The following is a 16,857-nucleotide window of genomic DNA, read 5'->3' as shown; positions in this document are numbered from 1 at the left end:
TGATAGTCTCTGATCAGCTAAAACATTCTCAGCGGAGTGAAAGATGACTGCGCCTTCCCCATGCATGGAATCACTTGCATGGCTCTAAAAGGGTGGGTAAACTGAAATACTCCATTCTTCTCAAGAATCTCCATTCCTCATCCCATGCTTTAAATTTAGAGCATGCTCCCTTTCATTTGGGGCAAGGGCTCCTGTTCTTGGTCATCTTTTTTACACAGCTGATGAAACAAGTGCAGTTGAATCCAGGCTGAGCAGTTTAAGACTGTATATTTGAATCTCGCTGGGGATAAAATGAGGCCCTGGACTTTTTCAGGCGTCCGTTTACGCATCAGCAGTTTAAGACCAAAAACAAAGGTTTGTGGGCTGAAGCAGCAAGGCTTCCTTTTTCAGTGCTTTAATTCTGTAATTGTATTCATAGGTGACAGGTGGAGCCCCCACTTTAGGGAGGCTAGCCCCTTTTGTCTGCCCCCCCCTCCATGGCTGGAGCCTCAAGACACACCCCCGCCCAGAGGAACCCTGAGCGCTCCCCATGTTGGCCAAAGGAGCCCTGGACTGGCCAAAGCCCCGAGCCCTCCCCGCATCCTGCTCGGAGGAGTCCCAGGCCGCGAGCCTCGGCCCTGCCATGCCTCCCCAGACCCCAAGCTGCCCTGGGTAAAAACCTCTCGTCCCAAAGACGCTTTTGATATGCCCCACGCAGGTTCTGAGGTGGCTGAGGAGGTGGTATTTGTTACTCAGCTTCCTGGGTTCAGGAGTCCAGGGAGATTACTGATGAACCTGGTAAACTGCTTAGCACCTACTGCCGCCTCAGCCACCCTGGAACCTGCATGAGGCATAATAAAGCCCAAACTTCCCCCTCACGAAAACCCACAATGGGGTCCGTCGGCAGTGGCAGCACCAGGGTGGGCAGAGCCGCCTCTGGCCTGTTATACCCGCTTCCCAAGATTGTGCTGTTTCTAAATCCAGCCGTGAGTAACTGAAGTCATTTCTAGGTGGGAATAGCATATCAGTGCAATAGTGTCATTTCCTGAAACCATACAGCGCGCTCGAGCATGTCTCAGGTGAGTTGTGCTGGCACTGAATTATGGCATTGAGATTGTACTAGTAACAGCTACTGAGAGGACCTCCTTCCTGTGCTGATTACCCTGTGTGCTGTTAAATACTTACTGCTCTTGGGCATGGTGTGTAGCCTTCATGTTAGCTGCTATTTTTGGAAATAGGTTTTAACCAAATGCTCACGCTGCCTGGCACTCGGGGGCTGGGGTCCGCGCTGGCCGGTGCTCCGGTGCTGGGCACCATGCTGCCTGCCCCCTCGTGTTGGGGCTGGGGGCCATGCTCAGCTGCCTGCATGCCTGGCGCTCTAGGCCTGGGGTGGGGCGCCACGCTGCCTGCCCGCCCACCCACCTGCCGTTCTGGGTCTTGGACTGGGGACCACGCTGCCCAGCACTCCAGGGCTGGCGGGGGGAACTCTGGCGGCCTGGCAGACCCCTCTGGGCTCCATGAGGGGCAGGCCGGCCAGGGGCTATCCTCCCCAAGCTCATGATTCACCCACCGCCAATGGCAGACGTGCTACCTAAACAATGACCGGTGCACTATGGCAGCAGGACAAGGACAATTTGCACAGTTGCGCTGTTCCCCCTGTGGTAGCTGTTGGCCCTGCCATCACGCAGACGCATGTGGTGGAGGCCTCCTTGCTCAGAACAAGCCAACTGGAATCAGGAATGCACAGCTGCATCAGGCACTGGGTAGTGAGCAGCTGCATTCCTCCCCATTCCTATTCTTGCATTGTAACATCAGATTGTGTGAAGCAATTCCATACATGCCAATCTCAGGCCTTCCCTTTGCACAAGTACCCACTTAACCTTAGTTGCACCCAGGCTCCTCCAACTTCTCCAATAAACCCAGGAGGTTGCACGGCAGTAAGGTTTTAGAAGATAAGGGTGTTAGTCAGGAATTGCAGACTTGATTCTACTACAACTATTCCCTTGTTAATGTGAATTTACAGTGGACTGATCACAATAATACCCCATGACTCTTGACTCCACCATGCTGAATGTAGGTAGTAAGTTAGATAAGATTAAGTGGTCCTATAATGACACTATTTCTAGTCTACTGAGATGATCCTCAATCACTGAATTTTTCCAGTGTTTCTGTTCTTTGTAAAATACCTGTTTATGGTCTATAGTCCTAAATGTATATGTAGAATTAGAATCTCTTCACGCAATCATACATGGAAATGTATGACCCTTAGAACCCTTCTTGTTCTGAAGCACCTCTTTAATTCTACTAAGAGTTAATGCTAAGCAATAAAAATGAAAATAAATCCCTTATATTAAAGGGCCAGTAGATCAGACCTTACTACCCAATTTAAAAGACAAGGGTTGCACAAGTCATTGTGGGCCTTAGTTACTGACGCAAAAAAAGACCAACCAGAGAACTTTACAGATCCAATGCTGTGATTGTAGGGATGGCTTTCAACACTGTTACTTAAGTGTACTTAAAATTTGAACAGAAATCAAGCACCGTAAACACAGAATTTTACCCTCACCCCCAATCCATTTATAGAGCTTAACTTCACTTAAACTTACAATGTAGCAAAATTTTCAGATTTAATAAAATCATGGGATATGCAATACTGGGTCCATGGCTGTAATATATTTGCCAGTCCTTAATATTAAAGTAACTTTTCTGGACAGGGTAGAAGAGAATTTGCTCACAAATTTTGAACACAAACTTTCCTTTACAAAAAATATTCCAGTTGCATGCACACTGCTCATGCCAAACAGGGCAAATGTGCATTAAGTTCTAATATATTCGATGCCAACTGAACATACCCATCTTTTTTGCTTATAATCCAAATTTCTTCCCCATAGGCAACAGCTTTAAAACTCTAAATATTTCAGTTTTCAAACTTCAGCTGTCCTTTGACAGTAGCTTTTTCTTAGAGCAAGAAAATCCACTTCCCTCCCTGCCCTTTCTGCTTTCCAGCATGAAAAGGAGTTGCAGGGGTTCTGCTTAAACTTTCCAAAAACAAATTATTTTTTGGGCAGCAAGAGAGAGTGGGGAAATAAGCCCCAAAAGAGGTGAATGTTTTGACTATGTGGAAAATAGGGCTATAATGGGAACAGGTTTTGTAACCTTAGTTATAGTTGGCACGACCAGCACTTCCTGTAATAAAATTCCTCCCCTTTTTCTGAAGCTTTCAGTATAATTTGAGGAATGCAGAAGAGCATTTGGTAAGACAGCAGTGCTCTTAGAGCAGTGATAGCTTGTAATTCCTCAAATTACACCGTGGAAGTACAGAGACCGCTAATGTAAGCAATAGCCATTCACAAGCTCTCAGAGCAGTATTGTCCCACCGTATTGACAAATGCATATTATCCCCATAGTATCTGAGCAGCTTGAACACCAATGGATTTATTCTCATGACACCTCTGTGGCAGGGAAATATCCCCATTTTATAGATGGCATAAACCTGTGGCAGGGCTGGAATCTGGACGTTAGGGTCTCCTGACCCCCATCTCAGTGCCCGAACCAAAAGACCATTGTTCCGCCGCAGCTGCTTTCTTGCCACTCCCATGAGAAACTGACTACTTGGGTGACCGTTGCAGAGAGAAACTTTTGGCTGAGGAAAGGAAAAAAAATGGCTGTGAACGTAGACTTGTGCCTGATGATACTGGGAGGGCACAATGTGAAGGGAGGGCCATGTGACTGCCCCACCTGTTGCTTCTGGGAGGAACCTTCCAGCCCCACCTCCCTGGGCCAGGGCATCCAATCCTGCTGGGGGCTGGGGCCACAGGACTGGGAGCACGTGCCGCTGGGCTGGGCTGGCTGGCCTCAGCCCAACTCACAGCATCAGTGTCTCTCTGGAGTTCCCACACGCTCGTGGGCATCGCAACAGGGGGAGGGGCATGGGCAAGGCTCCTGCCTCCGGCTGAGCAGAAGGACCTTGCTCCCAGCCCCTTCCCCAGTGACCTTCCCGCCCTGGGCCTGGCCCAGGGCTGCTGCATGGGCCCCTGTGTACTTCTGCTGCACCTTTCTTCCCATCCCCCAGCACTTGAAGCTCTCTGGGCCCTGGTAGCCAGGCCTGGGCGGGGCTGAGCCACGTCTCACGCTGGCTGACTGTGCTCAGTACCACTTGCTGAGAGAGGCGGTAGCTAGGTTGACAGAGAACTCTGTCTACAGTGGGGATTAGGTCACTTTAACCATGTCACTCAGGGTGGATTTTTCACACCCCTGAGCGATGTAGCTGAGTTGTCTCTACATTTTAGTGTAGACCTGGCCTCTGTCAAAAGCAAACCAATGTTCATATGCTAAGGCCTTGATCCTGCATTGCAGGGTTAACATATTGCACAGTGAGGGCTATTTCCCTGTTCACCCCCCAGCCAGGTATTTCAACTCAATGGATGGGGGCTTTTTGCAGGGGGAAGGGGAGGGCACAGTAGTGGGGTTTTTTTGTTGGGGTGTGTGTGTGGGGGGGTGGATTTTGTTTTTAAATGGGAGACTTTTTTTCTTTTTTTCTTTTTTTAAACTGTAGTTGAAAAATTTTGCTCACTTAAAACCCAATCCTGCCATAAGGCCAGAAACCACCCTTTGAAAACATCAGCCCAAGAAATCGGTGCTTTAGACAAGCAACTAAAAATGGGGCTAGAATGGAAATACTTAACTACAGTGTAATGCAGGTGCCAGCTCTTGCCAAGGCTGCAGGCATTCGCTAAGAACTGACAAACTCGTAGCTGGAGACCAGATCAGTTCACTTGTGTTAGTTGCTCAATAGATATTAGACTCTAATTCATGCAGCAACTTACAAACATTCTATAGTCTTATTCATAATGTCTATAGTCCATGCTATAAAGAAATATGTAAGTTTTGCTTTATAACTTTGAAAAGGTCTGCTCTGAACTTATGAACTCAGATGGGAAGTGTATGGGGTTGGGTTTTTTCCACTGCCCATTCAGAAGAAATAGCAAAATCAGGCCATAAAGGAACATTGCAGTACAAAGGATTGGTTAATGGCCCTGTCGCACCCTGGCAATGCTGTGTGCAAGGAAGCTCATTCTGTATGGATTGGGAAGCTGAATGAAGGCAATAAGACAAAGGAAAATTGTCCTTCTTTTTGCTGCTTGAACTGTCACCAGGCCAGAGACCCCAAACTAAAGCCAGAGATCCCCAGGGGTCACCTCCTGGGTCTGCCCTGAAAGACACTTTGAATTGACAGATCACTACAATTCTGTCACTCTTAGGATTTAGATTGCAACTCGCTATATGTTGGCTTGCTTTAACCTGTAAAGATTTATTAACTAGGGAAAATAAATGAGTTAGCTTATTATAGGTTTGGCTACAGGTATTGTCTTTGGTGTAAGATCTAGGGTACCAATTGATCTGGGGTAAGTGACTGGTCCCTTGCGACTGGAAGCAACCTGAATATGGTGTCAGAGTAGCAGCCGTGTTAGTCTGTATTCAAAAAGAAAAGGCGTACTTGTGGCACCTTAGAGACTAACCAATTTATTTGAGCATAAGCTTTCGTGAGCTACAGCTCACTTCATCGGATGCATCCAATGAAGTGAGCTGTAGCTCACGAAAGCTTATGCTCAAATAAATTGGTTAGTCTCTAAGGTGCCACAAGTCCTCCTTTTTCTTTTTGTGAATATGGTTTGAATTTTCTGGTGACCATTTATCACTAAGTTCAGCTTGCCTGGGTGCCAAGATAGGAGAGTCTAAGGGGACTGTCTGTGACACCCTGGTAAGACTGTTATAGTGATCGAGGAGTTCACGTTTGTTACTGGCTTGGTGAAATCTAATTATAGAACTTACCACCAGTTTGGGGTGCCTGCTCTTTTTGACAGTCCACCCTGAGGTAGGTAGTCACGGTTGTGAGCCACTCCATACAGTGTGACACACAGTAGTTGCTGTCACCAGATCATTTCACCCAGTCTGCCGGGGTACGCTTCAGGTTACACAATTAATGCGTGGCGTATGGGTGCCAGAGCCACAGTGCTTTGCTCGTACCCGTCTGGCAACATTTACTCTGCCAGCAATACAGCTGGCTCTCAGGGAATGCATCAACATCGCAAACTTCTTGTGTTGGAAAAAACAACCCAAGACTTCTCTCGTATTTATTAGAAAGCTTGCATTGATTGGAGCTCAACCAGTACTGACCGGGCTGGTTTACAAGTAGGTTTTTTGCTCTGAAGACCCAAAGGTGGCTTCGAAGCTGAAATGTAACCAGTGGGGGGGGAGGGGAATTCCATTGGCTGCTTGGGATTATAAAGCTAATTGTGAGCCCTAAAGTATTTACCTTCACACCCACATGGTGGTTATTTAAATCTCAGACCCATCCACACCACTGAGTGCTTTAAGGCTTATTGCCAGTCACCTTGTGCTTTTCATCTATAGATGATAGTGTTCTGCGAAGGTAGGTCAGCAGCACTGTCCCCATTTTAATGACTGGAGCACAGAGGCAAAGGCTTTGCCTGCACCAGGATTTTAGCCACTGGTGTATCTGCACCAGTGCACACTTTTGTCAAACCCTTCTTTACCCCAGCACAGCTTGATCAGCACAGCTTACTCTGGTTTGGCACAGGTTACATTGCCTTGGTGTAAACTGCGTTTCCTCTTGGGTTTTGCACTGGTAGAGCTACACATGTCTGGCTTGTCAGGCCATGCAACAAGCTAAAAGCAGAGATGGAAATGGAACTTGTATCTTGATTCCCTGCCTGGTTTCCCCGTTTGCAGGCAGCAGCTGCTAGCCATTCTTGCGTTAACACACTGGATGAGAGAAGTGTAATCTAGAAAAAGAAGCAAACCTACGCTTGCCTCTCATTGCTGCTAGAACAGGGTGCTTGCATACACTGTCTGCAAAGCTGTTGGGAAATGTCTTTCCCACACCCATTGTCTCATAACAAAACTCCTTACTAGTCACTATTTGTCATCCTTCTACTTGTGGAAAAGAGGGTGCTTCCCATGAGGTAGGAGTGTGAGAAGGGTTCATGCATTGCTACTCGTTCCCATGTTATCAGGATCAGGTTAGTCGAGAGCGGTGAATCAGGGAAGACTAAGTGACTTCATGGATCATCCAGTCTATTTCCCCACTCATGCAGGATTATTCCCTTTTGGACAAAACCTGCCTAGCTGGCCCCTCTGCTGTCAGGATACTGTCAGGAAGCATTTCCTGATATTTATTCTAAATTTCCCTATTTCTTTGATTTTTTTTTTTAATTCTCAAATTCTCCTTCATCCTTGGTATTTACAATTTGTAGATAGTTGGTTTATCATGGATATCTGTCTTTGCACATTGCTGTACCCCAATCTTCTTGTTTCCCCCCAACTTGATAGTGACCAAAACGACTATTTTGGAAGCCCAATATGACACAAGAAAGGGTCAGGTACTTAGCACTTCTGAAAATCAGACACTTTAGTCTGTCTTGCATCGGACGCTCAAACACTGAACATTTGTGAAAACATAAACCTATACTCTGTAGTATCCATTCTCAACCAGAGCAAGTGAAATTTATTTTGTTTAATACACTCTGCTAAAATAGGGTATCACAGCAGTGGCTATTTCATCCTTTGTTTCTAATAGTTTTGTAGTTCTACCAAAAAATCAAACTTTCCAGTCAAGACTTAGGCTCTATCAAGCCGTACTGCCTAAATCATGGTGTTGTAGCTATTTAAGCTTTCCCCCCCCCCCTTAGTATTTAATAGTTTATTAAGGTTGGAAGTTTCTGATAAGATAGGTTTCAGAGTAACAGCTGTGTTAGTCTGTATTTGCAAAAAGAAAAGGAGTACTTGTGGCACCTTAGAGACTAACCAATTTATTTGAGCATAAGCTTTCGTGAGCTACAGCTCGCTTCATCGGATGAAGTGAACTGTAGCTCATGAAAGCTTATGCTCAAATAAATTGGTTAGTCTCTAAGGTGCCACAAGTACTCCTTTTCTTTCTGATAGTAATTGTTAGGATCATGCTTTTTTTCTTTAAAACAGGTGCTGCATTTGTGTTCTATTTTCAGTTAGCCAGTCTTTGCAAAATCCTAGACAACTAGCATTTGTTGTTGTTTTCACTTTAAGACTCTTTTCTCTAACTGTAGGATGATGAGAGTCTCCAATACCTGACCCATGAGGAGAAGGATGTTCTCCGGTTTTTTGAAGAAACGATTGATTCTTTAGATGATGACTTGGAAGAACAGGTCCTACATGGTAGCGGTATCCACTGTCACTCCCCAAGATCAACGGACAAAAATGTTTCCAGCCATTCAGAATCTGAAGATATCATTGACTTGGTGCAATCAACCCTTGAGAGCAGTGATCACAAGTGTACTCTGAACAGAGAAGTAACACCAGGTAAAATGTGACTGCTTCTAGTATATGTACATTGAAGCAAATCTGTTATTACTCAGGATACAGAAGTTCTAAGTCTTTTCAGTACCAACATACCTCTTGTTCTGAATTTGTTGAATCGTACTTCTTAAAAAGCAGATTTTTCGCCATGTCCCTCCCTGTTGGTACTGGCACACAAACTTCCCCTACACCAGAGGTGACGCATGGAGTGGGACATGCAGGGTCACCCCCCCCCCCCCAAAGATTGCTCGGTCACATGGTGCAGCCTGGCCCCCCTTCCTGAGAGGCAGCTGAGCCAGCGGGAGAGACAGAGGCAGGAGAATCAGCTGCAGGGAGGGGCCTCTGCTTTCCAGGAGGAGGGAGGGGGTGCACTACATTCCGAGGGGGGGACTCCTTGAGGGGGCGTGACTCGAGCTGTTCCGGGGTTGCTCCCGCCTCCCTCCCCCCAGCAGGCACAGGTTGTCTGAGTACCACCCACGTGGCTTAGTAGCTCAACATTATTAATTTCTGCCCCCCTGCCCCAAAACACCAGAGCATTAACAAAATAAAAGTATCATGAAGTTGTTCCAATGAGCAATAGGAGTGAAATGATACTAAACTGGGAGGAGTGGTAGATACGCTGGAGGGGAGGGATAGGATACAGAAGGACCTAGACAAATTGGAGGATTGGGCCAAAAGAAATCTGAGGCTCAATAAGGATAAGTGCAGGGTCCTGCACTTAGGACGGAAGAACCCAATGCACAGTTACAGACTAGGGACCGAATGGCTAGGCAGCAGTTCTGCAGAAAAGGACCTAGGGGTGACAGTGGACGAGAAGCTGGATATGAGTCAGCAGTGTGCCCTTGTTGCCAAGAAGGCCAATGGCATTTTGGGATGTATAAGTAGGGGCATAGCGAGCAGATCGAGGGACGTGATCGTTCCCCTCTATTCGACATTGGTGAGGCCTCATCTGGAGTACTGTGTCCAGTTTTGGGCCCCACACTTCAAGAAGGATGTGGATAAATTGGAGAGAGTCCAGCGAAGGGCAACAAAAATGATTAGGGGACTGGAACACATGACTTATGAGGAGAGGCTGAGGGAGCTGGGATTGTTTAGTCTGCAGAAGAGAAGAATGAGGGGGGATTTGATAGCTGCTTTCAACTACCTGAAAGGGGGTTCCAAAGAGGATGGCTCTAGACTGTTCTCAATGGTAGCAGATGACAGAACGAGGAGTAATGGTCTCAAGTTGCAGTGGGGGAGGTTTAGATTGGATATTAGGAAAAACTTTTTCACTAAGAGGGTGGTGAAACACTGGAATGCGTTACCTAGGGAGGTGGTAGAATCTCTTTCCTTAGAGGTTTTTAAGGTCAGGCTTGACAAAGCCCTGGCTGGGATGATTTAACTGGGAATTGGTCCTGCTTCGAGCAGGGGGTTGGACTAGATGACCTTCTGGGATCCCTTCCAACCCTGATCTTCTATGATTCTATGACCACGACTGTAACAAGTTTACTTGTTCATGCACCCGTTCCTTTACCCACCTCTAGCCCACTCTTCTGTGGACAGTCCTCTTGTGCATTGATGGTAGTGGAGCCACCATGAGGGCTTAGAGGAATGTGGCTTCACTGACCAAACCCCACCACATGGGTAGGTGGCACCCATGGAGCGTGGCCTCCTGATGCCTACACACAGCCAGGTTCCTCAGACTCTCTGCAGAAGAGGAGGACTTGCCCATTAGCAAATGAGCTACTTGGGTCTTAAACATGTTTCTTTCCCCTCTGGTCACAGTAACCAAGAAAGGGCCCAAATGCCAGAAATAGAGGAAAAGGAGAAGGCTGTTGAAACACTGCACATACATCTAGCAGGTATGGGAATAATGGATTAGCAGAAGGAAGGATTGTATCAAACCCATCACAGACAGTGTCTAAGTGGAGGTGTTAGTTTGTTGCCAGAGGAGACATTAAGCTACTCAAGTTCCAACTTTTTATTCAAGTGAAAAATTGGGGGACTAGGGGGAGTTTGGGGGGGAGAGGCCAATACTCGTGAAAGGAAGCCTTGTGTTCTACTCTCTGCAAGGACCTAATGAGATTCCATTTGTTTTAAGTGTCAGAAGCTGCCAGGAGAACAGATGGTCCTAAATCAGAGGGCAGTGAGCTGCCTGAGAAGATTCCACCTCCCGATGCTCCCCCAAGCCACCCTTCAGCTCCTCCATTGATGAGCGATGAGAGAGTTCTTGCTCCATGCCCAGTGCAGCACCCCAAGCTTCATCATGCCATCCCCACTCCACTTATCTTGGCTCAGAAAATGTCCGAGAAGCAAGATGAGACCAAGACAAGCTCTCCCACTTCCCCCAAGGAGGAGAAGCCTGTGGAGACAAGGAAAGCCCCAGTGCAGAATGGAGACTGTTTCCCAGCCCCTAAGCACCCTCCACTGCCTGGACCCAAATCCTACCGGTTTCCAAGTAATATCAACATAACCAATGCAGGTGGGAAAGAATTCAACCAAACTATCTCTAAGGCAGCAGTCAATGTGCAGGTGCGCAAGGCCCAGGTGCTGGCCAACATGAACGGAGCAGCCTTTGGGACAGCTGAAATAGAAGAGAGGTGGCAGAAGAATGAGCTCTTGGTTCGCAACAGAAGCTCCTCCTTAAGAGATCTAACTTCTGAGCAAATACGATATGACGCTCTGACTAAACTAGGCCTGGTGAAAGGAAGGCCAAGTCTGGTCCAACAATATCATGCCCCAAACACACAGAAGATACAGGACTTGCAGGAAGAACAGGGAGAGACTGTTCCTAATGGGTATCAAAATATCCACACAACCTTAAAATGCGATCCCAGCCCTCTCCTTCCTATGGGCAAGACCGTGAAGATCAAACCAGACACAACTCTCACCAGTGACAAGGTTGCTCGACAGAATGTTGCCAAAAGCTTTTTTGACCATGGGCAGTCTGACTTAAATCTGGATATGAGAAAGAGATCAGGCTCACTGCCTAGACCTTCAGGATTTCGACCCCAGGGCATAACAGTACAGTTTTCTGGCCGAGGCTCAACAGAAGAAGCCAGGAAAGAGGCTCTTCGGAAACTGGGGCTGCTGAAAGAGACTATGTGAAAATCTGAGGGGACAATCCTGACACCTGGGGGCAAGCGAATGGATTGGCTTTGTGTTGGAGTAGTCAAACAGAATCAGGTTTAAAAGGAAACTGGGAGAACAAAGGGCAGTTCTCTGCTCCTGCAACCCAAGGAGGAACTAAACACTGTGAAATCGCAGGGACTCACTATCTTCGCACCAAGAGTGGCACCCCAGAGAGTCAGCAGTGGGTTCAACACTACATCCTACCAAGTTACCTGTCTGATGTTCAGTGACTCGTGAAGACTTTAGAAAGAAAAAGTCCTGGCTGTAGCAGAGGGCATTGCGTTAATGAAGTGTTGTGTGCAGTATTTTTTTTTTTTATTGTATGTAGATGACAAATCAAATGGAGGATTTTCCTTATGCTGTACCATTCTGAAGCCAAAAAACAGATAGGGGTGGGGGTGTGTGTATGATATATAACTGAAGTCTTCAACCTATGTGACACAATTCTATGACTTCTTTCTTTCTTTCCTATCATATTTTATTACCCAGCTCTGCCCACATCGATACATAACAGGTGTTGGAATCTTCCTAATCCTCACTCTGCCCAAAATCTCAGCTCAAGCACGTCTCTGACTTGTGCCTCTGCACAGATGGTGGCTTCCTGTTTGGCCTTCTCTTGGACATAGAGGCCCAGGCTTGCAGTGGGTAACTGCATTGTTCTGCCACTCTATTTGAACGTCACCTCTCCTCCTAAGCAGGTGCTTCCTGAGCATCTAGCGACCTACTGGGTGTACAGTAAAAGGCACCTGCTAGCTCTCAAGGATACGTGCAATGTGTTCATCGTGTTCCCCTGACAACCAAAGAGTAACTTGACAATCGTATAAAGGTTTAGTTTCCTACCAGAAATGATGACCAGAGAAGCCATAGGAACAAGTTAACTTTGTACCCAGAATGAGAGCCTTGTGTTTAATGTCTTACTTTAAACAAGAGTTCAGCGGAGGAAACCATAGTTCTACTCCACTGAGCAGCTGTGGCTCAGTACTGTTACTTTTATTAACTGACAACTGTTTTTTCTAAGTCTTTCCTATGCTCATCCCTATAGTGTGAGAGCCCTAATAATTCCCAATTCAGAAATGTACGTTTCTTTGCAAACGTCAGCTTATCCTGCTAACACACCACCAAAGTTATAACCAAAATCCCTGTACATTAAACAGAATTAAAGGCACTTGTATTTTCCAACACATGAAGACTTCCAAAACTCTGTCCAGTTGCCACTTTCCTGTGCCCAGCAGACAGAGTTTAAAAGTGGTGTGAAAATACTTATTTTTTAAATTTTAGAAGGGATTTATATCCCATATGGCACAGTTACTCTTCCTAAACAAAATAACTCATTTTCTCCTTCCAGAAGTATCCCAAAATACTTTAAGACTAGAAGCTAGTTTAGAATCTAATGGCAAAGTATCTGAATCTATTTACTCATCTTTATTTTTGTACATTTGTAAGAGGCCCAAAACTTTTAATTTCTCCTAAAGGGAAAGATAAACCCAGTCTCCCTCTCTCACACACTTTTTTTTTTTATGTCGCCTGTAGCATTTTTTTTCCCTTTCCTTTTTTAAATGGTTGAGTTATAAATCTTGGAAAATAAGAGGAGTGGTTACAATAGAGACTGACACACCCTGTATTATAAAGTTCTGACAACTGTGATAAATATATTTCTGTATTTCCTTGATAGAAAGTTTTAAGCAACACTTTCTGAGTAGAATTTATAAATGAAGCTTTTGTGAAGGAAAATCTTTTCATAATCGTTTACCTGCCTCATAAGTTATAAACATTTTTTTTAAAAAATAGTATTTAATCAGTTTTTATAATTGATTGCATATGTTATGGAATCTGGCTGGTTTTATTATTTAAATGAGGGATTATTTCTTCAGGCTTTTAATACTTTGATTTGAAATCATGTTCCCTGTTGTAGCAGATGTTGTAAGTAATTTTGAAATAGACTGACTATTCTTCAAGCAAGCAAAGCACTTAAGCATGTGTTTAGTTCAATACATGACTAGATCCACTGAAGCAAATAAGACTACTTGCATGCTGAACTTTCAGCATGTATTTAAGTGCTTTGCTGGACCTGAGAATCTGGTCCCAATTCAGGACTGTATTTAAGCATGTGCTTGGGACTTAGGCTCATGTTCAGGACAGCAGTTAAGTGAGGGTAATGCATTGCTAATGCATTAAACGTATCATCTTAAACATTTTTTATTTCAAACACTACTTTTTCTACAAGCAAATCAAATTGAAGTGTTTCACAGCTTTTATGCATCAAACTTTTTTGAATCCTAGTAAAGAAACACTACAAATGCCAAACCTGTATAAACCATCTTTACATTTTATCACATTTCTCTCAACAGTAACAAGTATTGATCTTGTGCTTCAATTTTTTTTTCTACAGGTGAGATCACCCTCTTAACAATTAAAAAAAAAAACAAAAAAAACCTTTTGTTTTACCCAAATATTTCTTTGAGTGAAGCTGAATTTCATATATTAGTAAAATCATAACATTTAAAAGTTGATAAGGTTTTTCTTATCTAGAAGGTATATAAGAGATCGCAAAATCTTCAGTGTTACCTTGTCCTTTCATTCTTCAATTAGGGTTGAATCCTCAGCTGGTGTGAACTGGCATAATTCTAAAAATACAGCAACTGAGGGTGTGTGGGCCAGTGTATTTATTTGGGTATGCTAACATACCCGTTACCCCATTGATAAAACCTTTCCAGTGTGCCTAAAACTGTAGAAAGTAAAGCCATGTTCTATATGTGAAATTATTATAGCTGCTAATGAAATAACTTGTATATTAATACAAACTATGTTGTATATCATGTCACTGTGTGTGTAAATGTTGGAGGTTTTATTTTAAGGTGGTAATTTGTCTTACATAAATGTGCTCTGAAAACCATAATGAATCAGCTGATTAAACTAACTAGGATAAAACCAGTAGTGGATGAAAAGTGGAGGAGTTGTTTTTTTTTTTTTTCCTTGCAAATGCTTCTTTTATCATCCAGCAGCACGTGACTCCTTTCCTTTCTTTCTAAGATGAAATGACTGAGGCCATGCCTATCCTACAGGGGCTACAATGGCACGGCTTCAGCTCTGTTACCTGTGCTGGAGATGCAGCCTAAAGCAATGGAAGGGGTTTCTCTGTCACTGAAGTTAATCCACCTCTCCATGGGGTGGTAGTTAGGTTGACAGAGGAATTCTTCTGTTGAGTTAGCTATAACTACCACAGGGCTAAGGAGCTAGGTTGATCTAAACTTTAAGTGCGGTGGGGGATGCGTGGAGGGGCCTCCAGGGTCATGTACCCCCCCCTTCCCCGATTTGCTGCTTGGCTGGTACTGAGCATGCTCACACATATTGACCCTGGGGCTGAAGCCGGCTGCCTTCACTCCCACTTCACTCTTATATACCTTCACTGCCGCACAATTGGCAGGCATGGGTTGTTTCCTTAAACTGCTGACATGAATTAAGCCTTCCCTGTCTCATCCCAGTTCTAGTACTCGGAGATGCACAAATGTAAAGAAAACAGTGTTGTGCATTCAAAATGTAGCACTCATTTCATAAGGCGATATTTGCATCCTTGCCTTTGGGGTAATATCCTTTGGGCCAGACCAGCACCCTTTGTGTACTGTAGTGAGCAAGAAGAAATCATCACCTTTCCCTACCACTTTGCTATTGTAAAAACGTCCTAAAGGGGGGTGGTGGTGGTGGTTCCTGTATAAACTCCTCACAACATCTCCATGTCTGCAGGGATGTGCTGCCTGCATTGTAGGAAGCAAGCATAACCCTGGAGGAGTATACCTAGACGAGGGTGTCTTCGTTTTTCTCCTCATGCAGCACAGAGTTCCTGTAAGGAAGATTTGTACAGTAATATGCTCAGTGCTCTTCCTAATTGCTTTTTATTTTTTTTTTACTGTTTCTCTTTCCTTTCCCTGGGATACTTGTATATCAATAAATGTAGGAATGACAATTTTCTGAGGAAACTTTAAAGTTGCATCTCCACGCCGGGTTAGCATCTCTGTGGTTGAATAAAAGGGTTAAAGTCAACTTCTTTAAAAAGTGAGGTTCTATTTGTGTTTCATTTGAAATCGCTTTTCAGATTGATGCCGTAGCCAAGAATGTCAAATATGCATGCCTAAAGTGAGGCCCCCATCTCTGTGTTTAGATGCCTAAACCAGTTGTCTCATTTACACAGGTGCCATGCATCTGCTGCTCACACAGGGTGACCAGACAGCAAGTGTGAAAAATCGGGACAGGAGGTGGGGGATAATAGAAACCTATATAAGAAAAAGCCCCAAATATCCAGACTGTCCCTATAAAATCGGGACATCTGGTCACCCTAGGCTCACATCAAAGCTTGTGGGAACTGCTGGTTTATAGCACGACTGAAAATCAGGTCACTTATTTGTGTGATTCAGTCTATGCAGAGTGGCTGGTACATTTATTTTGGCCTTGACATTTTAATTGTATGGTTATAGGGGCTTATTGAAAACCCAGGCTATGCACCAAGTGTCTGTGTTAAAGGGGCTAATCCTTCGGGTGTGTTCATGCTAGAAACGCTGCAGCTGTGCGGCTGTACTGTAGGCCCTCACTACAGCGATGGAAGGAGGTCTTCTGGTACTGCAGTAAATCCACCTCTCCAAGAGGCAGTAGCTAGGTGGACAGAAGAGTTCTTCCGTCAACCCAGCAGTCTCTACAGTGGGGCTTAGCTGGGGGTCTCAGGCTGTGAATTTTTCAAACCCTGAGCAAGGGAGCTCGGTCAACTTAAGTTTTAGATGTAAAGCAAGCCTCACTTATGCTTTAAGGCAGTGGTTCTCAAACTTTTGTACTGGTGACCCCTTTCACATAGCAAACCTCTGAGTGTGCCCCCTTCCCGTTATAAATTAAAAATAGGTTTTTTTATATATTTAACACCATTATAAATACTGGATGCAAAGTGGGCTTTAGGGTGGAGGCTGACAGCTCGCAAACCCCTGGTCTAAGGCCTGGCCTGCACACAGATTTTGTATAGGTATAACTATTTTTGTCAAGGGTGTTTTTTTTTTTCTTTAAAGTTACACTGGTACAACCCCTGGAGTGCATGCAATTATACTAGTATAAAAATGGTTACAGCGGAATAGCTTATTCCTCTTCCTGTGTGGGAATAGCTCTACTGCTATAAGCTTCATTACAGTGATACAACTTTTGTATGTTGACAAGGCCTAACTCCCACTTTATGTTCCAGCAGCGTCATGGGGCTTTATAACTAGCATCAGTTTAACTCAGGCTATGTCGAGTTAATTGAGGGACGTGATCGTTCCCCTCTATTTGACATTGGTGAGGCCTCATCTGGAGTACTGTGTCCAGTTTTGGGCCCCACACTACAAGAAGGATGTGGAAAAATTGGAAAGAGTCCAGAGAAGGGCAACAAAAATGATTAGG

The 16,857-nt window shown here is 44.8% G+C and overlaps 1 protein-coding gene across 4 annotated transcripts in view; it reads left to right on the top strand.

Moving 5' to 3' along the window:
- The window catches only part of PROSER2 (proline and serine rich 2), a 34,982-nt gene extending 19,499 nt beyond the window's left edge, over positions 1 to 15,483 (top strand). For all 4 annotated transcript variants that reach the window (XM_073328769.1, XM_073328770.1, XM_073328771.1 and 1 more), the window contains exons 3-4: positions 8,085 to 8,337; positions 10,415 to 15,483. In XM_073328769.1, the coding sequence (XP_073184870.1) occupies positions 8,085 to 8,337; positions 10,415 to 11,421 (1,260 nt within the window). In that variant the 3' untranslated portion in view covers positions 11,422 to 15,483. The remainder of the gene's footprint in view (positions 1 to 8,084; positions 8,338 to 10,414) is intronic.
- The last annotated feature ends 1,374 nt before the right edge of the window (positions 15,484 to 16,857 follow it).

The sequence above is a fragment of the Lepidochelys kempii genome, chromosome 1, assembly GCF_965140265.1.
Source record: "Lepidochelys kempii isolate rLepKem1 chromosome 1, rLepKem1.hap2, whole genome shotgun sequence".
NCBI classification, from domain to species: domain Eukaryota; kingdom Metazoa; phylum Chordata; order Testudines; family Cheloniidae; genus Lepidochelys; species Lepidochelys kempii.
The sequence above is the reverse complement of the archived record's forward strand: the minus strand, read 5'-3'. Positions and strand labels throughout refer to the sequence as shown.